Source organism: Diabrotica virgifera, chromosome 7 (genome assembly GCF_917563875.1).
Source record: "Diabrotica virgifera virgifera chromosome 7, PGI_DIABVI_V3a".
Lineage (NCBI taxonomy): Eukaryota > Metazoa > Arthropoda > Insecta > Coleoptera > Chrysomelidae > Diabrotica > Diabrotica virgifera.
The window spans coordinates 218,040,519-218,068,039 of record NC_065449.1 but is presented as its reverse complement, the minus strand read 5'-3'; the positions used below and the strand labels follow the sequence as shown (position 1 = coordinate 218,068,039).

The 27,521-nt window shown below is 32.8% G+C and overlaps 1 protein-coding gene across 3 annotated transcripts in view; it reads left to right on the top strand.

The window, feature by feature from the left end:
* LOC114329852 (intraflagellar transport protein 80 homolog) overlaps positions 1 to 27,521 on the top strand; it is a 128,885-nt gene that overhangs the window by 78,451 nt on the left and 22,913 nt on the right. For all 3 annotated transcript variants that reach the window (XM_028279108.2, XM_028279112.2, XM_028279110.2), the window contains 4 exons: positions 20,790 to 21,017; positions 23,042 to 23,415; positions 26,986 to 27,149; positions 27,273 to 27,467. In XM_028279108.2, the coding sequence (XP_028134909.1) occupies positions 20,790 to 21,017; positions 23,042 to 23,415; positions 26,986 to 27,149; positions 27,273 to 27,467 (961 nt within the window). The remainder of the gene's footprint in view (positions 1 to 20,789; positions 21,018 to 23,041; positions 23,416 to 26,985; positions 27,150 to 27,272; positions 27,468 to 27,521) is intronic.

Genomic DNA, 27,521 nt, shown 5'->3' with positions numbered 1-27,521 from the left:
ACAAAACAATAATATGTTCAACAATAGAAAAACAGACACTTCTACATACGCACTTCACCTTCTAGATCATAATTATTCTTTTAATGAAGAGTTTCAAATTCTGCATATTCAAAATAAAGGCCTTAAGCTATCTTTATAAGAATCTATGGAAATTAATAAATTAAAAAATACAGATATAATTCTGAATGACCAACTCGAGACAAACAGCTCCCCACTCCTCAACCTCTTCAGTTAAAGACCTTAAAAAGGCAAAGACATTGTAAACTAAATCACTTGAGAAAGGCACTCTGCCGAAACGGCTGTAGTCACATAGGTATAATAAATTTTGTGGAAGTATAGAAAACAAACGTTTTCAGTGTTTTATTGTTAGATAAAATGAACTTCCATCAAGTAACGGTCGAATCCATCAATTAAAAATAAGATATCCAAAATTTCACGCCTCAATACCTCATAATAACTTAGAAGTACAAATTTAAAATCTTCTGTGTATTTAAATCATTTCAAACGATCTAAAAGCGCGCGAATCCTTGTACCCTTGTGACGTCATATTGTAATATTTTTAATGACAGTTCTCCCGTCTCATATAAAATTATAATATGATTTGTTTTGTATAGTAAGGGGAAAACCCTTTTGTACAGTAGGGGGAGTTTTTTTTTATTTGTGACTTTAGCACTTAGCTATTTAGCCAGATACAACTTGATAATAATTAATACTAATACAAAAAAAACTATTAAACCTAATACAAATTATTAAAAAGAAAAACATATTATTCTAATTCACTTAATACTTAATAAAAAAGTGTCTATCTATACCTACTATTGCAAACAGGTCATAATAGTCAAAAGAAAAAAAACCTCTTAAAAATTCCTAAAAGACATTACTATAAATAGGAAAAAGGAGGTAAAATAAACAATTGGGTAAAAAAAGGTTAACGAGATTGGCTAAGATTGATTACAGACATACATTTGTACTATGTATAAATTTCATTAGACAATCATATACTCTTTTGTCATTAGTAGCCAATAGGTTATTTATTTGGTACGGAGGAAATATTTGCAGCGTTTCCAAGCTGCTTAAAAGAGTTCCTGAATGCTGAATATATTTGGAACAGTTAAAAAAGATATGATTAAGATCTCCTTGTTCTTGACATGTTTCACATAAGTCTGAATTGTAAATTTTGATTTTAGCAAGATGAGTAGGATAACAAGCATGACCAAATCTCAATCTTATTAAGGTTGTTATATATTTACGGATGTTATTAAATTTCTTATAGGGGAGTGCAATTAGAACAAAAATATGCATTGTTTCGGAAAAATTCAAACAAGCTTATATTTTTCTAAAACTTTTTTTGTTAGTTTATATACTTGTTAAAGTAAAAAGTTCTACTCGCAGATTTGGCCGCTAATTGTTTATTAATTGTTTAAACAATAATAGTTGTTTTGTATAAATAATTTTGAAAATATCGTTAAATTCATCATTTTACTTTGATCAAATATGTTTCTATTTTGTTTTTGATTATGCTGAATCCGAATATGGCAATGATATTTGAAAATTCTTATACAGAAGCTCTTATACAGTATGTATGCGTAGCTAGGAATCACATGGAAAACTTTTTTATTATCAATTTCACGAAAAAAAGTTATTCTTCATAAAATGCTCTGGATAGTCAAAAATCTAAAACTTAACCATCAGATATCAAATTTTATCAATTTTATACGAGTTATGTCAAAAATATGGATTACGTTAAAGAGTAAAGTACCTTTATATTCCAGAATATCAAAAAATGATATTATGAAAAGTTGTTTGAAATTAAAACCTATGTTTAAATATACAATTACATCATTCTAATTGAACAAAAAATTAATATTTTCTCAAATTACGGATACTCATCATCATTTTATTACAATTATGATAACTATTTTATTATCATTTTTACGAAAAAAAGTTATTCTTCATAAAATGCTCTCCCTTGTCTAAAATCTAAGCTACAACCATCAGATATCAAACTTTTTTAATTTTATACGAGGTATTTAAAAAACATAAATTTTTCTTAAGAGTTAAGTGCCTTTATTATTCACAATATTTTAATTAGAAGAATGTAATTGAACACTAAAACAAATTTTTTAATTCCAAACAACTTTTTTTTAATAACACTTTTTGATATTGTGAAATGTAAAGGTACTTTACTCTTGAGTGAAATTCATATTTTTTGACATACCTCGTTTAAAATTAATTAAATTTAATATTTGATGATTGCATCTTAGATTATATACGATGCAGAGTATTTTATAAAGAATAACTTTTTTTCGTAAAACTGATAATTAAAAAGTTATCAATAGGTTCCAAGTTACGCAGACATACTGTATAAGAGCTAAAAAAATTTTTTTATTGAACATTTATTATTGTTGAAGCTTATTATTAAATGTATTTTAGGTAAGTTTTACAGAAAAAAGTTTTGATCACTTTGTATAAACATTTTTTTAGCAGGTAATTTTCTGTTTTTGTATTACATTTTTGTTATCTTTATTAATTTTCTCAAAAAGAAATAGTCTATTTCATTTCTAAAGTAAAATAATTCAGTGTATTTTAAAGATTATATCCTAAGCTTTGAAAAAGCACTTATAAAACTGTAATAGATTTGTTCAAACTTCAGTAATACCGTCTTAAATTGGTGGTAATTCTATAAAACTATGAAGATTACAAAAATTACATTTTTTGAGACGTCATATCATTTGAATTAAATTTTTGAGATTTTTTTGAATGAAACATCATTTAGTAAGATGCTTGAAAGGTAAGTTGTGCAAAATTGAGAGTTTTATAAGAAAAATTGTATTAGTTACACATTTTTAAATCATTTTTAAACAAAATTCATGTAAGGCTCATTTTCCGCCTACACCGTACTTATGACCATACATTTTATTTCTTTCTATGATATCTATAAGATAGCTTAATTATTCCTCTTTCATGTTCAATTTGTAAAATGTCGTTTGATTCATTAGTTAAAGAATTACATTAAAATAACTCAACCATCCACTTCGCTGTACGCTAGTTTATAGCGCTCCAATGTTTGTGAGAAGGATGACTTTAGCGTTATAAATAAAAAATTGTAGAAGATACAGATTTAATTTGAGAAAATTCTTTATATAAGGTTTTTTTTGTAAAATTTTCTGAATATTTCAATGGTCAAGTCAGTTTTCTTCTAAAATTTATATTTTCGGAGTTATTTAAAAAAACATCTAATTTCGTAGTTCATTTGTTTAATAAAAAATGAAGCACCCACTTCTCGAGAAGAATTTTTTGATATGTTGTTTATTAAACATGTCTTAATAAAATTACAGAAAGTTCTATCTTGTTTGATTTTTTCCGAAGTGAAAATCTATATGCACTCCCCTATTAAACCATCTCGAATTTGGAATTTGTGGTTGTATATAAACATATTGTGTTGTTGAGTGGTTACAAAAAGTTTGCCAATAAGTTTTCCAACGATCTATTTTATTTCTTTTAGAGATACAAAAAGTGTCAGGAATACAAATTCTCTCCTCTGGTACAATTTCAGCTGAAGAGGTTATTGCAGCTTTAGCTAAAGAATCAACATGCTCATTATATTTTATACCAACATGAGCTTTTACCCAAATAAAATTAGTAGTTTTATTTTTATTTTTAAGCTTGACAAGCATGTTCTTAATTTGGTAAATGAAAGGATTAGAATTATAATTGGGTAACTTTGAACTTTTGAGAGATAATAAAACTGACAATGAATCGGATATTATTAACAGTGAGTTATTGTTTAAACTATCGAAATATATCAAGGATTCAAGAATTGCAATTGCTTCTGCACTAAAAATTGAGCAATTAGAAGGTAATTTGAACATTTTTTCTGTTGACTTAGATGGAATGTAGAAAGCACATCTGGTCCTTCCGATGTTTTGGATGCATCTGTATAGATTTCAGTTGATTTGGGCCATTTGTCTATACAGGAATTCAAGATGCATGAATCTAATAATGAACTATTATAATATGTCGGTATATGTATATCAGGTTCATAAAAAAATGCGAAATAGTCGTTAGTATCAAGGTTCTTGATATTGTTGATATACTTATTGTTGCACATGGTTCTAAAGGCTGTACACAGGGTTGGTGTATTTTTATGAGTCCAGTAACTGTTTGTTAGATCATCTGTGTTTAGTGAGCTTATGCTAGAATATAAGGAATTATTGATACATGCAATTTTCACAAAAAATTTTTCACTCAGATAATCTCTTCTAAAATTCAAGGGAGGTTCTAAAGCTTCAACATGCAATAGTGCTATCGGAGTAGACTTCATTGCTCCCATACAGGTACGTAGAACAGTACGTTGAAATACATCAATTTTATTTAAAATTTGTTTACTTGCTGATCCATAAAGTATACATCCATAGTCCAGAATAGATCTAATGTAAGATTTGTAAGCTGTTTCTACATCAGCTCCCCACCAAATTTTAGAAATGGATTTTAAAAAGTTTAGACTTTTATTGCTTTTGTCAAGCATATATACTCGATGTGTAATTTCCAAGTTAGCTTTTGATCTAGAAACATGCCTAGATACTTTATTGACTTGCAGAAATTTAAAGTTTGGCCATTTAATAAAATAGTATTTGTGTTCCCCCCCCCCCTCTGTGGCGCAGTGCTAAGAGCGCCTACCTTTGAAACGAAAGGTTGGGAGTTCGAATCTTACCAGGGGCAGAAATTTTTCATTTATTATAAATTAATAAATGGAAAATAGTTTCTGTCCTTGTGGGATCGGTACTTACCGGAGGGACCGCAGACGTTCGGAAACAATTAGCGTCTCTTTGTAAAGACAATGACGTCGACTTTGCAAAGTAACAAGACACTTACTCAACACACACTACACATTACTCCCCTGACTTAGTGATAAGTTATACAATTACGTGGCTAAAGGTTCTAGTTCTAAACCAAAGCCAGAATCAGAGAAAAAAAAAAGTATTTGTGTTAGGAATATTATGTTGTGAAAAAATACACACATTAGATTTACTAGTGGATAAATTAAAACCATTTTCATAAAACCATTTTAAGGAATGTTCATGTAATTTTCTTAAGATTGTAAGGGAGGGTTCATATTTTGTCCTTTCTGTATATATGAGGAAGTCATCCGCATATTGGATTGTTTTGTAAGTAATATGTAGTGCATTAAGGCTATGAAAATCAGCCGTATACAGATTAAAAAGAAAAGGGCTTAAGACTGATCCCTGAGGTAATCCCCAACTATTATAACGTGGTCCAAGAAGTTCATTTTTATGGTTTCTAACGTATAGGCGTCTATCAGTGTAGAAATTAAGAATAGTTTGTGCTAGTTTTATGGGTATTTGAAACTGATTGATCATTTTGTCTTTTAATCGAGGTAAACACACGCTGTCATAAGCGCCTTCTGTATCTAGTGATAAAGTAGGCAAATAATTATTTCTAGAAAAATTACCCTGTATGTCCGCTATAAGTGTAGCTAGAGCATCTAAAGCTCCACATCCTCGTCTGTATCCAAATTGATTGTTTGGTAGTAACTTTTTAGTATGGACCCACCATTCTAGTCTGTTTTTTAACATACGTTCCAAAGTTTTAAATACACACGAAAAAGAAAAATGGGTCGATAAGATTCGGCTGAATTTGGATCTTTTGTAGGCTTTAGAATCGGAATAACAATTATGTCTTTAAAAATATTTACGTCAGAATTGTCTTGAACTATACAATTAAAAAGGTCCAATAGAAAATGTTTTGCTACTTCTGGAAGGTTTAAAAGCATGGAGTGTTTGATATGATCGTATCCTGGACTATTATCTTTACGATTATTTATAGCGAAAATTAGTTCATTGTAAGTGAAAGGTTTTAAGAGAAAATGATTTTTATCAGCTGGGGTTGATGCTATGGAGCTGGGAATTATTTGAGGGTTCGCAGTTGGGGGTGCAACTTTAATAAGAAAGTCATCCGTCCATTTCTGATCTAAAGATTTTATGTTTGATACCGGTTTTCTGTAAAGTTTTTTAGCTTGATTCCAAAGAGTTGTAGCTGATGTATTTTTATTGAGCGAAGAGACCCATTCAATCCAATGCTTTTTGGCTATACTTTTTAATGTTTTTTTGATTCTAGCTGCGATCTCCTGATATTGAACATAATTTTCAAAATTACTTTTTTTCTTGTAATTTATTAGAGCCAATTTTCGTTGTTTCATAATATTGTCACAATCAATATTCCACCAAGGAGGTGGGTGCCTTTTACATTTATAAGGTTTATATTGATAGTCCTGTCGCTAGGGGGGGTACAACGGCCTCGTTAATTCAGATGGACTTACCCAAGTTTTTTTTATGTATTTTGACCCGTAGAACACGAATTTTTTGGGTAACAGTTGATCCGGATGTCGATAAGATTGTTATAGACCAAGAACTTGAGGAATCAAATAACAGCGATTTTTGGCAAAACAAAACAATATTTTGTATTTTTTGGGTCATTTTAAGCAAAAAATATTTCTACAAGTTTTTTAGTAGGATGCACAGTTTTCGAGATAAACGCGGTTGAACTTTGAAAAAATCGAAAAACTGCAATTTTTAAACCCGAATAACTTTTGATTAAAAAATAAAATAGCAATTCTGCTTAGCGCCTTTGAAAGTTCAAGTCAAATTATGTCGGTTTTGATTATTTGCATTGCTAAAAATTTATTGTGTTATTGTTAAACAAAGCTACAAACAACTAGTGCGTGAGTGATGTTTCTATGATTTCTCATTTAAAATCGAACGAGTAGGTAGAATAGGTACTAGTGCAATCAAGACTATTTCTACGTTACATGCGTTAAAACGCATGTAAAAGCACGGGAAACCCTACGTGTTTATAGCTTTGTTAAACAATAAAAAAATAAATTTTTACCAATGCAAATAATCAAAACCGATATAATTTGACTTAAACTTTCAAATGCGGTAAGCAGACTTGCTATTTTATTTTTTAATCAAAAGTTATTCGGGTTCAAAAATTGCAATTTTTCGATTTTTTTAAAGTTCAACCGCGTTTATCTCGAAAACTGTGCATCCTACGAAAAAACTTGTAGAAATATTTTTTACTTAAAATGGCCCAAAAAATACAAAATATTGTTTTGTTTTGCCAAAAATCGCTGTTATTTGATTCCTCAAGTTCTTGGTCTATAACAATCTTATCGACATTCGGATCAACTGTTACCCAAAAAATTCGTGTTCTACGGGTCAAAATACATAAAAAAAACTTGAGTAAGTCCATCTGAATTAACGAGGCCGTTGTACCCCCCCTGGCGACAGGACTATGAGGTATAGCTGCTCCCGCAGCCGTATTTATATAGGGTGTCCCAAAAGTAGTGGAACGGTCGAATATTTCGCGAACTAAACATCGGATTGAAAAACTGAAAAATACGTGTTCAATCATTTTCAAAAATCTGTCCAATGACACCAAACACCAACCCCCACTACACCCCCTGGAGGTGGGGTGGGGGGTTACTTTAAAATCTCAAATAGAAACCCCTTGTTTTTCTTGCAGATTTGGATTCGTAACGTGAAAGTAAGCAACTTTATTCAAGACATTTTTTCGAACTGTGGATAGATGGCGCTATAATTGGGAAAAACGATTTATCCTGATACCATAGGTAAATTATAGAAACGGTCTAATATCTCGAGAAATACACTTCCAAATGAGAAACCAAAAAACAGGTTTTTAATATTTTTCGAAAACCTATCGATAAACACCAAAATTGACCCTCCAACCCACCCCCTGGAGACGGAGTGGGTGGTAAATTTAAAATCTTAAATAGCAATCCCCACTTTTTATTGCAGATTCGAATTCGTCATGAAAAATTAAGCTACATTTATTCGAAACATTTTTTAAAATTGCTGATAGATGGCGCTAATAAATCGTATTTTTCCAATTAAAGCGCCATCTATCAACAATTCTAAAAAATGTTTCGAATAAATGTTGCTTAATTTTTCATGAAGAATTCGAATCTGTAATAAAAAGTGGGGGTTGCTATTTAAGATTTTAAAGTTACCCCAAACCCCACCTCCAAGGGGTGGGTTGGAGGGTCATGTTTAGTGTTATTCGATAGGTTTTCGAAAAGTATTAAAAACCTTTTTTGGTTTCTCATTTGGAAGTGTATTTCTCGAGATATTAAACCGTTTCTATAATTTACCTATGGTATCAGGATAAATCGTTTTTCTCAATCATAGCGCCATCTATCCAAAGTTCGAAAACATGTCTTGAATAAAAGTTGCTTACTTTTATGTAACAAATCCAAATCTGCAAGAAAAACTAGGGGTTTCCATTTGAGATTTTAAAGTTACCCTCCACCCCCACCTCCAGGGGGTGTAGTGGGAGTTGGTGTTTGGTGTCATTCGATAGATTTTTGAAAATGATTGCACGTATTTTTCAGTTTTTTGATCCGATGTTTATTTCGCGAAATATTCGACCGTTCCACTACTTTTGGGACACCCTGTATTATTTATGAAGAAGGAGTACTTATCAATTAGATTATCCGAGTGAAAATTATTTGTATCGTGTAAATTTTGAATAGTAGAGGTATATAACGCCCAATTGGCTTTTTTAATATTCCATTTATTTTTAGGAGATATTTCATTTTCATTAATTGCAAAAAGAAGTTCTATAGATATGACATAGTGATTTGATCCTAAAGTGTCAGGAATGACATTCCAAGATGTCTTGTTAACCAATTCAGGTGAACAAAAAGTTACATCGACAGTCGAGTCTTGTTGATCAGGACGTCTCAAAATTGTAGGTTCGCCATTATTTAAAACTGTTAAATTTAAATCATCTGCGACATTTATAAGTTGTGACCCTATAGTATCATTATTATGACAACCCCATATAGAGTGGTGTGCATTAAAGTCACCACCTATAATTAAAAGACCATCAAATTGTTCAAAAATTTTAGTCCAATCGTCATTTTGTTTGTATTTTTGGAGGTTTATAAATAGATAAAAAATTTAACAATAAAGTTCCATATTTAGCTTGGATAGCACACACTAAAATAGTTTCATTGTAATTTATATTGATTTTATGTTCAACAAAACGAAGAGATTTGTGTACCAAAATTGCCACACAATATATTTTTCAAAGTATCCTCCAATACCTGTTCTATGCTACTTGTAATTAATTTAATATCAATAGGTTGTCTATTGTTACTTGAAAGAATTTTATTTAAAAAGTCCACGATAAAAATGGATAAGTTGCTAGCTATACTACTTTTCTTGGTTTCCAAACAAGCGTAGTTTGGTTTATTTGAATTTATCGGCAAAGGTTGTGAAGGTCCAAAGGAGAATGGAAATAATGGTTCGTGGATAGGTGACTGGGTAGTGGGAGAGTTTGATTTTCTCGTCTTTTTCATTGGAGGACTAAAGCTTACAGGATTGGGTTGGGAAAGGAAATTATTTTGATTGCAATTGGTATTTTTAGGGATTTGATTAGGTTGTGATAATGACATACGATGGTTGTTAGGAAGAACAGGAAAATTTTGGTCATAATTTGTTAGCGGTGAAAAAGAGTTGTGACTTACTAGACTGGATAAGGAGTTTTCAGAAATTTCTTCAGCTTCTTTAAAGGAGGTTTTTTGCTGTATCATTATATTTTTAATTTTTTTTTATTATCGTAAGAGGGACACTTTTTTGAGATAGAAACATGATCTTTGCTTTTAAAGTGTATACAAAAAGTTAAATTTTTATCACAATTATGTTTATCGTCTTTAATTTCTCCACAATTGATACACTTTTCTTCAGTACTGTTACACTGCTTAGATACATGCCCATATTTAAAACATTTAAAGCATTGGGTCACTCTTCCTACAAATTGTTCGACAGGAAAAAAGACTCTATTAAAAGCTACTCGATTAGGTAAAATATTCCCCTCAAAAGTAACAAAAATAGTTTTTTTGGTACAAATTCAAATGTTCTGTCTTCTTTTTGGACTTTTCTATTTAATCTGTAGATATTAGTGACGCGTGAGTGTGATTCTATATTTTCCATAAGATAGTTGATATCGTAAGGGGTATCAACATCTCTTACTAACCCTTTAATTTCAAGTAAGTGATTTGGAATAAATGCTTTTAAATTTTCTGACTTTAGGAGGGGATGTTTAACTAAATTATTTGCTTCTAATAATGATTTTAATAAAACCTTAATCCGGTTTCGGCCTATACTCTTAATTTCCAAAATGTTATTAAGTTTAAATTTTTTAAAAAGGATATGGGCAATTGTCATTGCATGCAATTTTCCTACATTATTTTCGGTACTTTCTATGTATACCCAAATATTTTGTACATTGTACTTATCTGAAAGAATATTGAAAGTTTTCGGTTCCAACTGCTTTGTTTTCTGGAGGTTACTATCACTTGGATTATTACTAGTAAAACTTGAAATTAAAATACTGTTATCCATATCAGCATCTGTCGTCACAAAAGACGTCGGTTGTGTAGTTTTGTCCCAAATCGGGGACCGATATTTATTAGTTGTCAGAATACACTTGTCTTCTTAATTGACTTTTCACTCAAATTTTAAAGTTTACCTATATAAATAGGTATACAATTTTATTCAATGACAAAAACTGTTACTTTTTCAACTCGTATGAAAGTTTAAATAATACTTTTTGTGCTAAAAATGTTAATTTTTACTAAGAGTAGATTTTGCTTCGTACTATCAGTTTGAAGTTCAAGACGTCAATCAGTAGGGGGAGTTGGCCGATATTGCAAGCAAGTTCTGAAGCTGTCCGTTTTTGAACCCAATTTCGAACCCAAACGAATTATTTTTGTCGACTAATCTCTTCCTGGCTTCATTTTTGGGTGCTTTAACTACGTTCACTTGCATTTTTCGGAAAAATAACTCAAATAATAATAAAAAAACACGAAAACTGTTGAAATAACTTCGTAAATTGTTGCAAAACTTGAAACGCAATGTAGTAAACACTCAGTAGGTTTGTTCTAGTCCGCAGGACATCTTGACGGAAATACTACCTTTCAATTGGCTGTAACGGAGTAGTCCGATTCTGCTACAAAATCAAGTTGGAGCTGTCCGTTTCTGAAACTGATGCTCGTTTTAAAATGTAATTTCTTGCATGTTCTACCCGCTTTTGAAACTAAAGCAATTCAGATTTGAATTCAGTGTGAAAAATCCTATAAGACTGTACCATTAATAACTCAATTTTGAAAAAAATGTAGTTTCTGTCTTTGATACCAAGCTCCTCATATGTTGTTTTCTCACTCTGTATTTTGTTGTATTTTAATATTTTAATTCCACAGAAATCAAACTAATACACAATAAGCAAATATGCCCCCCTGTGAAAATTTTTAAAACGTTCAGTTGGCATGTCTAATTGGCTGCATTTTAACGTGGTTCATTCACAACCTAATGACCCTAATATACACGGGTTCGATCGTCAAAGCAAATTTTTATTATTTTTTTTTTTTTTGTACATTTTGTGAATACCATAATTTGACGCTATGTTAGTGATTTTTAAACATGAACGGAAAACTTTAAAATTTTACAAATTTTAAAATTTACTTCTTCTTCTTGTAATTTTAAAATTTATTGGATAGTTTCTAAAATATGTCAATTATGGCTAACGAGGCGAATGCTCAACGTAGAATTTAATATTTTTAAGCCTTTTTATCTCAATTTCACTGCTTACAGAAGCTTAATTGAATAATTTCCAATTAATACACATTCTACTTTACATTTCATGTTCTGCATGCATTAACGGATCAACAGATACTGACATTTCAATCAGTTGATCCAGTGGCGTTCTCCATTGTTTTGTAATTCTCTCTGGAAACTTTCGAATTATATGGTTTTATTTTTTGTGTTTTGTACCAAGTTGTTTGGTTAAAGCTGACTAACTTAAAATACTTTTATTTAAAACTTTTACAAGGATTAGGTTTCAGTTGGTTCGATATTACTCTTTTATTAGACTTTAATCAGAACTCTCTTACGGAAGCAAACATAGGTCTTCCAAGAACTGAAACGATATAGATATACAGGGTGGTGAGTCGAAAAACGGGCCATAGGAAACTCAACGTAAAATTTTAAACTGTTGAATTCCTGCTTCCCTAATTATGTTACATCAAAAGTCATGAGAAGTTATTTGTAGAGGATTGAAATCTGTATTAAAAACAGAAGTTACAATTGTTCTACGATTTAAACACATTCCAAAATTTTGAAAAATATAATGTATTTACCGCAGTAGGTATGTGTGGGCATGTTAGGCCACACGTTAGTATTTAACTGACAGTGAGCACACTATTGACTGAAGAAAATATCTTTATTATTAATACTTTCTCCTTAACTGAGGGTATCTGATCAACTTTATTGTGTTTTAAACAATAAATGATAAAATAAATAAAGAAATTGACAGTTCAAATTGTTAATATAATAAACTCATTGTCACCGAATGCAATCATATACACATTATTGCACTGTGTGTGGCGTAACTTTGGCGTATTTCTCTGAAAATTGTATTATATTTTTACAAAATTTTGAATAATTATTGTTCGTAGAACAATATTAACAGTTGTTTTCAATACAGATTTCAATTCTCTACAAATAGTTTCTTATGACTTTCGATGTAAAATAATTAGGGAAGCAGGAATTCAACAGTTTAGAATTTTACATTGAGTTTCCTATGGCCCGTGTTCCAATTCACCACCCGGTATAGGGTTGTTCGATAAGTACTTAGCATTACTGCCCGATGGCGCCACTGTCGCATACGAAATCTACTATCGTGTAGGGTCGCCCATGTTCTCTCAACTTTTATCAATACGACTAACTTCACGCATAACTTTGATACGAGAATTATAAAAAAAAATATGCATTGAAATCTAGATTCCGTAATTTTTTGAGCGTTATAAAGTGAGTACAAAGACATACATATTTGTTTCTTTGTAATTACAGCTTAAATTTACCGTACACTTCTCGCAGACTCTGCCGATAAGGTAGAGTCGTGTTGGGGAAACATGGCGTGCCCTATCGTGTAATACATTCTCGTAGACGACCAATGTCAAAATTTCATCCGAATCGAATCGGACTTATAGTAGGGGAGAGTCAGATAATGGTGCGCGTCGGGTAATTGTGCGCATCAATATTTCTAATCTCCTATTTAATAAAATTGCAAAAACTATATTGTCGGGCCATCTAGTAGCAACTGTCATATATCTATCCGACACAAACGAACGTCGGGACATAATTTACCGGTTGGCAGTTATCGTTTACATGTTTTCGCGTGGTATGATATTGTTTGTGTGACTGAGAAAATAAGCGATAACTTTTTTCTTGACAGAAATATTGTTTAAATAGTACTTATATCTTTTATTTATTTACCATTTTAAACACTGATATAGTTAGTTTTGCTCGATTCTTTTTTGTTTTTATTAAATTTTGTGTTATGTGGTGAAGTGTAACGTCGTCTAATGGTGCGCATTGCGCACCATTAGCCGACAAGGTATATAAAGGCATTTTTTACGTTTTGTGATTGCGTCATAAAATGTAAACAAGCGTTAAACAACCGTCAAAGTAGAGAAAGGGGCAAAGAGAAAACCACGAAATTGAAAAAAGGTATAAAAAGGAAAATTTTTGGACACAACAGCACCGAAGGTATTTCAGAAAGTGAACTGTGCCATGATGATGAGTTGGAAGACTTGTGTCAGATCAAAATGGCTTCTGTGTATTGTGGTGATGGTAGCAAAGAAGACGAGGTATGGTACAAGTGTTCGATATATTGTCAGTGGTCTCATGCCATGTGTATACGACAGGATAGTCCAGAATGATATACTATTTGTGACTTTTGCAATACATACTTAGATTTTTTTTAAATATCTGTAACTTATCTTTCCTTATCTTATCTTTTTCCGTGTATTTGTTTAGTATTTATGTTCAATAAGCTACATTTTCGAAGCTTATTTGTATGTTCGCTTATTGCGCACAGTTATCCGACATATGCGCACCATTAGCCGAATAGGTCGGGTATTATAGGCGGGAATGTACATAGGACTTTGAAGTATATCTTCAAAAAATTTGGAAACGGAACTATTTCAAGTTTGTGAAGTATCCTGAATTTGCCTTAGATGCGCACCAATAGCCGACTCTCCTCTAGTTTTGTTTTGATCGCATGTGAAAGCGGACCTGTCCATGGATTTTAGAAAAATGGAAAAAGGGCAATATCGGTCGGTGATTAGATTCTTGTTTTTGGACGGGAAATCACACAGCCAAATCAAAGAGCGCTTGGATACTGTGTACGGTAACGACTCTTCTTCATCGATGGCAACCGTCAAAAATTGGTTTGAGTTTGTAACGATGGGTACCGATGGCGCATCCAGTTCGACTCTCCGACAGAGATGCGTGGTCCAACTATTTCCCACTACGACCATAGGAGGCGAGGAGATGGGTTCGCCGTAATAGCAATCATAATAGCAGAAAATTAGTTGAGTTAGTTCAAAGCTGGAGAACTGACCTGGTAAGAACTCAAACCGGGCTACCAGAAATTGCCTGTTGGCCAGCCAGGCTTCAACGTATAGAGTTGGAGCCAACGTGGTCGCACGTCGATTTTTGATGAGCCATGCCTAGGTGCCCCGAAAATGGCTACCACGGAGGATAACGTGACAAAAATCGCGATACCACGATCTCGTATTGGCAGACCGCTGACTGAAGGTGCGCGAGAAAGCTGAGACACTAGGCATCTTAAAAGACCGCGTGGGTCATATTCTGCATGAAATTTTGGGCATGCTTCAAAGCCGAAAACTGTTTTATCGACCGGAAAGGTGATGGTCACTATTTTCTGCGATTCACAAGATGTGATCTACATCGACTACTTGGAGAGGGGCAAAACGGTGACAGAGCTCTACTATGCTGAATTATTGGGCCGATTCGACGCTGAATTACAGATAAAACGATTCCATGTGGGGAAGAAAAAGTACTCTTTCACCATCAAAACGCACGGGCTTACGAATCCGCCGTCGCCATGGCCAAATTGATCGAATTGGGCTACGAACTATTGCCCCATCTCTGTATTTGGCCTCGTGCGACTTCTTTTTGTTTCCAAACTTGAAAAAAGCACTCGCTGGGCAGAAATTTAAATCTAATGAGGAATTTTAAGTCATCGCCTACTAGGCGATGTAGGCTCGGAAGCCTACTTTGCAGACCTCGAAAGAATCTTCTAGATAATAAAGTACACCGAGAGAACAATTTCTTTTCTCCTAAAACACTGATTTCTTTGAGCCATCTTTCTTAAAAGTTAACATATCATATTAACTTAAACATACCGGTTCACATATAAAGAACCGAGTTTTTTAAACACAACTAAATAATTTCTTACAAATAATTTTTCAATACTAAAAAATGCATTAATGGTTACATTTAATTTTCTTATCCTGAAGTTTTTGTTTCTTAAATTGAAAACTACAAATATTTTGCAGTATAAGAAATACACACACCGGCAAAATTAGCCGAACATCTTAAAAATGGGACATGTTTGATGTCACGAATTTCCTAAACCAGTAGTCCGATTTGAGTGATTCTTTTAGTATGTTATAGCCTTATTATTTAAGAATATCGTTGTAATAATATTGTTGCTAAACAGCTAAATATCATTTTATACCGGGTGTAAAAATAATACTGTGTTTTTTTCTTAAAGTTTGGAACACCCTGTGGAATGTTCTAGCATATATAAAATATTTAAATTAAAACTCAATTATAGCCTTAGGCTTTCTTAACATTTTCTTTTTTGATTCATCTGCTTATGTTAGAAAATAAAAAAGTTATGGGCTTTAACAACTAGCCATGTTTTTCATCGATAAATCCTCATAGTAGGGGAGGAAAGTATGCTAAATTTGCAGTTACTCGAGCGTTATGGGGACCTATTGGATTGTGAATAGTATGTGCTAAAACCAGAAAAAGGTTAAGTTAAGTTTTCCATATATTGGGGGACTTTTCATTTTTTAATTTATTTTTCATTTGAAACAATCGTATTTTTCCGATTATAGCGCCATTTATCCATAATTTAAAAAAATGTTGCAAATAAAAGTTGCTTATTTTTACGTCAAGAATCCAAATCTTCAATAACAATTGGGGGCTCCTATTTAAGATTTTAAAGTAACCCACCACGCCACCTCCGTGGGGGGACGCGTTCGGTGCCATTCGATAGATTTTTGAAAAATATTAAATACGTTTATTTTGCAGTTTTACGACCTGATGTTCATTTCGCGAAATACCGTATTTAAAATTTTTAATTTACCCCCACCCCTCTCCGTGGGGTGACGTGTTTAGTATTATTTGATAGATTTTTGAAAAATATTGAACACGTATTTTATAGTTTTTCAAACTGGCGTTTATTTCGTGAAATATTCGCTTTTTTGTGAAACTTTGTGACTCACCCATTTTCTTACGCCCCGCTCAAATCGTCAGATTTTTTAAATATACACTGTTTTGCATGTACTTAACTAACCTTATCTTAATCTGACGATTTCGAGTTTTTCTAAGAATATATTTTTTTCTCGGTCCCCCTTAATGAATTCCCCGGTGTTAAGAACCAATATATGGTATAGGTACATTTACAGGGTACAATGTTTCTCCCCATGTGATAATCTGACGCGCTCGAGTAACTGAAAAAATCCCCGCTTCAGCTCCCCTACCATCATTACCTGCTTAATTTAATAAACAAGCCTAAAGTAATTCAATAGATGTATTAAATAAATAAATTAATAAGCGATGTCACAATGACGACCTCCCGTGGAGTTCATCTGAACTAGCTGAACATCAGATTTGAAAACCTGCACGTATTCAATATTTTTGAAAAATCTATCGAATGGCACCAAACACGTCCCCCCACGGAGGTGGGGTGGGGATTTAATTTAAAATCTTAAATAGGAGCCCCCAATTTTTATTGCAGATTTGGATTCTTTACGTAAAAATAAGCAACTTTTATTTTTTTCGAATTATGGATGAATCGCTCTATAATCGGAAAAAAACGATTGTTTCAAATGGAAAATAAATTAAAAAATGAAAAGTCCCCCACTATATGGAAAACTTAACTTAACCTTTTTCTGGTTTTAGCACATACTATTTACAATGCAATAGGTCCCCATAACGCTCGAGTAACTGCAAATTTAGCATACTTTCCTCCCCTACTATGAGGATTTATCGATGAAAAACATGGCTAGTTGTTAAAGCCCATAACTTTTTTATTTTCTAACATAAGCAAATGAATCAAAAAAGAAAATGTTAAGAAAGCCTAAGGCTATAACTGAGTTTTAATTTCAATATTTTATATATGCCAGAACATTCCACAGGGTGTTCCAAACTTTAAGAAAAAAACACACTATTATTGATACACCCGGTATAAAATGATATTTAGCTGTCTAGCAACAATATTATTACAACGATATTCTTAAATAATAAGGCTATAACATACTAAAAGAATCACTCAAATCGGACTACTGGTTTAGGAAATTCGTGACATCAAACATGTCCCATTTTTAAGGTGTTCGGCTAATTTTGCCGGTGTGTGTATATTGTTAAGTTAATCCATACTTATATTTGTGAACAAGAAATTTTCTTGCAATTAAATAAATATTTTAAACCACAAGAAATTAATCTTCAGAAATACCCTCTATAGTAACTGTGGTTATAAAATAAAAACTTTATCATTAAGCCGAAATGTTACTTGCAAAGAGATTTTCTTCCATAAAAGAATTGCGCAGATTAACTATGTATTTATGATTTAATCGTCAGTGTTTGTCAAGATGGCGTGATATTAGTTCATGTTCATATAGATGGATTTTGGATTTGTTGGTGTTCTTTAAAAATTAACGGATATTTTGAAGGTACGTGTACGTACATATATAGGTATTAAATCAAAGTAAATTAAGTAACTTAAGATGTAATAATAATATTGTTGCGTATCCGAATGGTTATAAAAGAAAATAAATAGTATATTTATATGCTTTTTAGGTATAATGATGGACAACTCTGAAAGAAAGGAGCTTATTATTCTAACTGGGAATAAGCCACAATTTAAAGCTGGGACAGAATGATATAATATATAGCTTCAGAGCAATATTAAGAAAGAAGCTATTAACCAACTGCAGGGCCTTCCAGAAATGGTAGAACTTTATACATGCGTAAGTACCATTTTAAAAATGTGTATATACTTATACAGTGCTAGTCAAAAGTCCGTACCCCCCTCGTATCTTTTGAACGGTTATACATATAATAGTGAAATTTGGAGGGAGGAAATAAACGGACGTACGCTTCTTAACTAGTCATGACAGGTGACGTAATAGTGACAGATGACTTTACAGCGCCACTGTGACAGATCATTTTAAATGGGACCTTATGGCAAGTGACACCTCATTTGAAAGGTATTGATAATACCTATTCAGTCATACTAATTTTTTTGGGTTTAATTTGATTTTGATTTTGGTGAATAAATGAAATAAATATAACTTTGTAGTTTCGCATTTAATTATTAAAAATTCAAATGTCCGCCCATGGTTATTTTGTCAAAAAAGTTGACATTTTTCAGCTCTCTAGTAGTTTTACGTCAACGTCAACCTTTTTGACAAGTAACCATAGGCGGAGGTTTGAATTTTTATTAATTAAATGCGAAACTACAATTTTATATTATTTCATTTATTCATACAAATGAGTTTAAACTCAAACAAAATTAGTATAGCTGAATGGGTATTTTCAATACCTATCAAACGAGGTATCGCTTACCATAGGGTACCATTTAAAATTATCTGTCATAGTGGCGCTGTAAAGTCATCTGTCACTTTTACGTCACCTGTCATGACTAGTTAAGAAGCATACGTCAGTTCATTTCCTTCCTCCAAATTTCACTATTATAAGTATAACCGTTCAAAAGTTACGAGGGGGGGTACGGACTTTTGACTAGCACTGTATATCAACTATAATAGGTTTCTTAAATGTACCGTCTTCTATAAAAATATACAATACAACGTTATATCAAGCATGGCGGTGCAACGCTAATCATGTTTTCTGTTCATTTATTTGTAGTAAAGAAATCAGTTAGCCTAACAGAAATATTTTAATGGTTAAGAAATTTTATTGCCGAAAACTGTGAATTAGTTAATATGTATTAAATTACTTAGATGTAAACTACAGTCGGAAAAATGAAAGAACCATGAACGATCACATCAATCACTTATTTTGTATTTGCTGTCATTTTCTATGACAAACGTTTATTATTTATAGAAAAATACAGCAAATACCAAAAAAGTGATTGATGTGATCGTTCATGGGTATTCTTTCATTTTTCGGACTGTAATAATACTTTCCCGTAATAAAATTTCTAAATGATTAGGTATGCTGTCTCTTTTAGATTATAAAAATAAAGAAAATTACATATTATGTCTGCTTCAATGTTTTACATTGGTTGTATTTTCCCTCTTGTTTTAGCTAAACAATGTTTATTGTGTGACTTAATATTATACAAATAAATAATTAACATTTCATTAACAAAGAGAAAAAATAAACGAAGATGTTTAGGTTAAATAATGCCATGTTTGAACTAAATATGATTGATTATTATTAGTATTAATAGTTCTTATGTGGGGCCGTGTATTTGTTTTTTTTTTTTTTCTGTATTTCCTAAATTTGTCAAAATAAATATCTATATCTTTATAAATTTTATTAAAATAAGTTTACTCTTTCTACATAACGATTTTGTTTTAGTGAATTGCTGATATAAAAAGTGCTATTAACAAAAGAAAGAAAAATTGAGGAAGTTGGATTTGCCTCTCCATCTTTTTGTTGTTGTGTGGAAGCCAGTGGTTTAAGAGTGGAGAAAATATTTTTATGTAATAATAACGTTCTATATCGTGTTTTTATTAATAATAAATAATGATTTTACCTTAACACAATGATTTATTTCGCCTTATGTAATATCACTTTATTTTCAAGAAATATTAACTTATACTATTAACTATACGATTATATCTGCGAAATATATTTCTCAACATTAAATATATTAATTAATATAGGTGTTAATAGTAAGATAATAATATTCCTTACTAAGTAATATCATTGCTCAGAAAGAATAGTTTTGTAATGTCAAGAAAATATATTCTTATGACTAATAAAATCAATTAACATCAAGTGTAATTTCTTTCTGATAAATGGGTTTGAAGTTTGCCAGAAAGTGATAGTTCAATCATGTTTAAGATATATTTCTTTGCCTATAGTAAAATTTATTTGAGATATTTTAGAAAATTATATATTACATACAAAGATACATTTCTTAGGCAATATGCCAAATCGATCTTTCTTAAATATAGATAAAGTTTCTTTTTGTCAAAAATTGTTTTCTCTCGGTGTAGGTATAATTTGGTCAGTCGTACTAAAGTATAATAGTTCCTCTAATTGGCTTAGCTCACGCTGGAGTAACCTGTTTTCAATAGCTACTAGACTAATAGTATTTATGAATGACAGTTTTATGTACTTTATTGCATTTGTGTGACATCATATTTTCCATAAGATGTCTGCGGTGTCCTTCTCACTGGTATTCATTTTACATAGTATTAAATAATTTTATTAAAGTCTTTTAACCATTTGTTTCTTTAGTTTTCGGAGAATAAATATGTTTTTAGTACTTTCAAATGCTGTATCACTGCATCTTTATATTATGTAGTAGTAGCATTGTATAACTAGACAATGGTAGTAGTATCTAGGATATATTCGGTTGTTGATATTTTATATGGTATTTTTGTATTTCAGTGGAAAGCACACGATGCCATTGTCCTCTGCTTAGCGTGGAGTTCTGTTTCCGAGCTAATAGTGTCGGGTGGAGAAGATTGCAAATATCGTGTATGGGATAGTCAAGGGCGCTTAATGTTTTCAAGCGGTTTTCATGGAAATCACATAACGTCAGTGGCATGGTCGCCCGTTGGTGACCTATTTGCTGTCGGGACATATAATACTTTGAGGTTATGCGATTATTCGGGGGTAAGTATACTTTTAAAAACTCTTTCATCGTAATATCTGAAGATATGATGCAAATTGACATAATCACAACAGATACACATCATTTGAAAGGTCTTCGAATCGGCTTTGCAACGACGCCGACGGAACTATTTGAATATTTAGTTCTACAGATTTAACCAAATAGGTCTGGATCCCGCGTATGAAAAAAAAGTTGATTAATAGCAAGCTGAAAATTTGTTAATAGCTTAAGAGTGTCAAGTTGGATAAACTTTGATATATGGGAACACTGGAACAGGGGCAGTTTTAATTGCAGGTTTAAAATTTGGAACGGTCAGACCACGAAAACGGCACATTTATTTTGTCCGACAGAATAGACTTAAACTCTCCGAACAGAGATTAAACTCTCATGCAAAAATCAGACTACTATTTATCACCTGTCATAATTCCTGTCATTTGACATATTCTACATGTTCCACTCATTAAAACGCCCATTTGGTGATAAATAGCAGTCTGATTTTTGCATGAGAGTTTAATCTCTGTTCGGAGAGTTTAAATCTGTTCTGTCGGACAGAATACATGTTCCGTTTTCGTGGTCTGGCCGTTCCAAATGTTTAACCTGTTCCACAAATAAAACTTCCCCTGTTCCAGTGTACCCATATATAAAAGTTTGTCCGACTAGACACCCTTAAGCTATTAACAAATTTTCAGCTTGCTATTAATCAACTTTTTTTTCATACGCGGGATCCAGACCTAAAAACTGTTGGTTTATTATTACTAATAAATGTTTAGTAAATACAATCAAATTATAATAAAGGTTAATTATTTAATTTAATATAATATTATATTTAATATAAGAAAGTAAATTATTTCCTGATCTTTCGGTAATTTAGGAGTTATTTGTGTAAATTCCGTTCGGATGCGCTCCTATAACTCTTCTACATTATTCGGTCGACTTTGATTCACTCTGCTCTTCAAATATTTCCATGCAAAAGTCTAACGGAGTCAAATCTAGAGACTTTGGTGGCCATTCGATAGGTCGCCTTTTAAGTATCCAGCTTCCTGGGAAAGCGTCAATTTAGTAATTTTGTACCTTAATGCCGTAGTGCGGGGCAGCCCCATTCTGTTTGAACCGCAAAACATTTCTATTTCTAAATAGCGAATTCAGCTGTGATATCAGATAATCCTGAAGAAATTCCATGTAACGAGGAGCAGTTAAGCTTTCCTCAAAAAAATAGGGCACTATAATATGATTGTTTATAATGCCGGCCCAAAAATTCACCTTCTCATTATATTGTGTCCTGTATTCTTCCATCTAATGCAGATTTTCACTTGCTCAGTATCGATATGTATAGCGGTTTACGTGACCGTTGAGCATAAACACCGCTTCATCTTCTTTTAGCATGGTCAGTTTCTCGATTTTTTTTCAATTGTTAATATATTGTTGATTGAGGAATCGGTTCGCCATTTTGGGTATTTAGGCATAGGATATTTTGGGAATTGACAATAACTACCAGTCAATAAAACTAGTAATTTAAATATGCTTGTGGAAACATGAACACTTGACTGATAGTACAATAATTAATTTCAGATTATAATGTAGCATTGTTATCAATCAACGTATTTCTTGTTTCGGAACCAGCAAAAAACACAACTTTTTTTATTCGCAGTGGCGGTTCTTAGTGTAATTTAGTTCAGTAAATGAGTTTTTATTGTAATTCCATTTTACTTAACTAAGTACATAATTGTGGTTCATGTTAGAGAAGTAAATATTATACATTGTTAAAAAGTCGATTAGGAGACCTATCAAAGTAGGTGTCCCTTGTCCTCGGTTTGTATTTCACAAATTACGATTATTCCCTAGATTTGAACCATACCTTATACACAAAATACATAATTTTAAAATGAATACATTTTAGACGCCATTATAGACATATCGTTATTGTTAAAATCGTTGTATGATTTGTTTACATCGCGCATCATTATAATGCAGATCCTATGTGTTACACAGGATTTTTGGCATATTTGTTAATTCTGATTCATTATAGTGGTCCAGATCATTGGACAAACCCAACACTGGCTGCATTTACAAGATGGCCTGGTCTGCAGACGGAACTCAACTTGCTGGTGCCTGCGCCAATGGCCAAGTTTTATTTGCCCACGTAGTTGAAAGGGAAGTCCACTACCAGAATTATAACGCTTTGGTCACCGAAAAGAAACTTGTTACTGTGAAAAATATTCTGGATGACACCACAGAACAATTGGAATTACCTGAACGAGTTATACAGCTGGCGATGAGATATGAAAATTTGGTGCTTACCACACCAACTCAGTGTTATGTTTATAATACTAACAATTGGAATACTCCAGCAATTTTCGACTTGAAGGATGGATCGGTTATCTTATTATTATTAGCAGAAAAGTACGTATTCTTTTTTTATTTAGCTATTTTAAAAAACTTTTGGCCATTGGCATGGTAGGTACAGAGCCGGCCCGAGGGCCGTGCGCCCGAACAGGGCGCCAAGGGTTTGGGACGAATTTCCCCACTCCCCAAAAAAAATTAAAATGCGATAAATTATTTAAATTATATCAATTTTTTAAGCCAATTATTCATTCATTTATAATAAATTAGTAATATTTCAGAAAGCCTTAGTAAGTTTTCATTTTATTATAGACAAATAATTTCAATGTTCAGAATCATCCAGGAGGTCTAAAATTTCTTCGCAGGATCACCACATTGTTGGAATGTTCTGAAACAACACGTAACAAACGACCCTAAAACCTGTGAGTGAAACTAGGTGGGAGACTCGAATTAATGCGGTTGTGTCACTGAGATATCAGCTTGGGGAAGTCTATGACGCGCTTTTTGAATGTAATCAAGACCAAAAAAGGCTAGAGGCATACGCAAGAAATACAACTACAAGTTTGGCCAAAAAGGCGAAAGATTTCCAATTCATCTGATGCTTAGTAACGTGGCATATGATTTTGTTTAAGATAAACTTCATAAGCAAGAAACTTCAAGAGGTTGGCATGGACATAGCAAACTCTCTTGCTTTGATTTCTTCAACGAAGTAATTTTTTCAAGAAACAAGGAGTTATGCAGGATTCAACAGAATATTAGTCGATTGCAGGGAAGTGGCCGAAATTATTGAAGTTGACCCAGCATTCCCTAAAGAAAGTGAACTCCGGCCGAGAAAAAAGAAGAAAATGATTTCTTATGAATCAAGTGATGAAACAGTTCTTGATCCTGAGATCATGTTCAAAACTAAATTCTTCTACGCGGTCTTGGATCAGTGTATCTCTTCTCTAGGAGACAGATTTGAGCAGCTTCAAAACTATCACCAAGTGTTTGGGTTTCTACATTCAAAGACCACAAGAAATGACAAAACCTTATTAAAATGCTACAAGGACCTACACATTGCTCTCACTGATGGCCAGCACAGTGACATTGATGGTCTTCAACTATATTCTGAATTGAAACTTGTCAACAGCATGATTCAGAATGTCGAAAAAGAAGACAAAGGCAAAATCAAAGGCCCAGTTGACATGTTGAGCTACTTAGCAGACAACGGATTTGTGGAGAACTTTCCTAACCTGTGTGTAGCACTGCGAATCCTTCTTACTCTCCCAGTGTCTGTCGCTAGTAGATAAAGGAGTTTCTCCAAGTTGAAAATAGCAAACAATTATCTGAGGTCTTCCATGTCGCAAAACAGATTGGTGTGCCTAGCTTTGATGTCAATTGAGTTTGCAGTGCTCGAGAATATTGATATTAATGCAATTGTAAATGAGTTTGCCCAGAAAAAATCTAGGAAAGTTAACTTTGTTAAACTTAAACCATAAAAACACAATGTCATGTCTCATTGCCTTACAAGGCCTACCATTTTATGTCCAAAGCTCAACATTGCCATTTTCAAGTTTAATTCATTTTCAAGTCAATTCTCATTAATTTAAAACTATTTGTTCAGCATTACGTTTGATAAATAACCTTACTTGTACCTTACGGTGCCGAGGTGATAAATAACCATAGTCATTAAATTTGTATAACCATTTTCCAAACTGTATTCAGGACTTTTAAATAAAATCTAATTGTATAACTTGTTAACTTAAGTTCGAATAAAATACTTGTTATACTACTTTACTTTTACAACCATGATTTTCCTATAAAGTAGAACTTTTGAAAACCAGTTGCCCCCTAGGGGAGGCGCCACAATAGTAATTCGCACGGGCCAAATATTACCCACGGGTCGGCCCTGGGTAGGTACGGTGAATTTTTGCAGTTAGGTACCTAGTGTCATCTGTAGTGTGTGTGTTGAGTAAGTGTCTTGTTACTTTGCAAAATCGACGTCATTGTATTTGTAAAGAGACGCTAATTGTATCCGAACGTCTGCGGTCCCTCCGGAGGTACCTATTCTTTTTTATCTTTACAGTAATGCTTTAATGTTTATTTGATCTTATTCTTCTAACGCCGACTCCACTAATGAAATTTGGCTGTAACCATAGCAAATTCGTCTCTATCTTCTGCTTTTCTGAATAGTGTCTGTGTGTTTAACCCGGACCAGTCGCAAATGTTTTTCAGTCAGTTGTCATCCAGAATATCAGCCACGGCATTTGTCGTCTACCAGGACCCCTGTTTCCTTCGATGTTCCCCTTCATAATCAGCAGCTATAACTCGTATTTATCATTTATAAGTATGTGCCCCAAGCCCCAAATATGCTGTATTTCTCTTTTTAATTGTGGTCAAAAGTTCTCTGCCTCTTCCCATTCTGTCCAACACCATTTCGTTCACGCATCGGTCCACGATATTTTTAAAATTCTCCTAAAAAGCCACATCTCAAAAGCTTCGAGCTTTCTCATTAAGTCAACATTAACAATTCAAGCTTTGACACCATAAAGAAGAATAGAGTGGATATAACATTTTACCATCCGATATCGGATTTGCAGATTGAGTTTTCGGTTACTCAGAAACTTCCTCATCTTCAAAAAGGCTGTTCTTGATTTTATTTGATACTCATCTTAATAGGTGGTCTATGCGGCTCTGCGGTCTACGAAAAAGTCACTTAGCGGAAGATATCGGAAAATTGAAAAAGGAACTTAGTAGGGCATTGAGGAGAAAAAGGAACTAGGCTAAGAGCGAGCAAAATGGCTATTACAACCTCCTTATCAGTAGATACTCAAAAATACTGCAAAAATACCCTTAAATCCTCAAAAATTGTATTTTATTCGTCTCAATTTTGTTCCTCTCTTAAACTTGACACTCAGCGACTCATTGTTTTTAGGACACTATTACAGAAGGGTCGACGACCCCTCTTTTTAAAGGCATTTCCTCGGGGTCTGGAAACGGAATCCCCTTTATTTTGTATTTGCAACCTGTCTGTTATAAATCATTAGTATTGCAGTACGATTGCCATTGACACATTGTACATATTCCATTTATTGCAGTTTTTACAGATCTGGTGGATTGGTCCCACATGGTCTGGTGCATGAGTTAAAAGAAATGATCAGAGATAGAGATCTTTGGAGAGTGAGAATAAACGACATCAGGCCGACCATCGACCACTACACTCCCTCCAGGTGTCAGGATTGAAGAGAGATTAGTATTTAAAAGGTATTTGCCGCCTGCAATATAATGCCCTGCAGTCATACAAGATATGGTTGACTGTTTCAGGTTTTCTTTTAAAAACTGCAGCTGAAGTCTCCATGAAATAACGTGCTAGGCTGATTCCGGTACTTTTTGGTATCTCCATCGCCGGCTCTAGAAAAAAGTATTTTGTAACTGATCCTCTTTAGCTATTAGCTCTAATTTCATTAGGTAGCTTTTTCATTGCATTTTCTGTCAATCTGTCAAGTTCTGTAGGCATTCCTACAAGAGAGAATCCATCTTAGGGCTACTAAGAGCCTATATATCCTTTGACATGGTATACATAACTGTTAAATCATCAAGTTAACAATACACCGTGAATAATTTCTATATAAGTAAAGCGTTATGTTTCAGACATATGTTGGTGGTGGAGAAAACTACTGTTGGCATTTACAACTACCAAGGAAGATTAATAGCGTCTCCAAGATGGCCAAACATGAGACCTGATCATTTGAAAAATGCTCTTATAACGTTATCATCAGATACATTAGCAGTTCGAGATTCAATTGATTCAAAAAGTTAGTATGAATTACACAAATGACTAATACATATTTCTATTCATTTAATTTTATTAGCCATTGTTCTGACAAGGTAAAAAGTTTGTCATTAACTTAAATTTTAAAAATATTGATGTATTGTAGCGATTCATATAGTAGATCTATCAAATAACAGAACGTCAGCAGAATCGGTCCCTATTCAACACTCCACGGCAATTATGCAGATATCACTGGATCAATGGGGAGAAACACTGTCCAGAAATTTGGCGGTTCTGGACAGAACAAGAGATCTATTTTTGGTTAACATACGATCACAAAACAAGAATTTCACTAAATTGGGTAAGTTTTTGCAAAACGTTAAAAACATATAGGTAAGATGTCTAAACATAATAA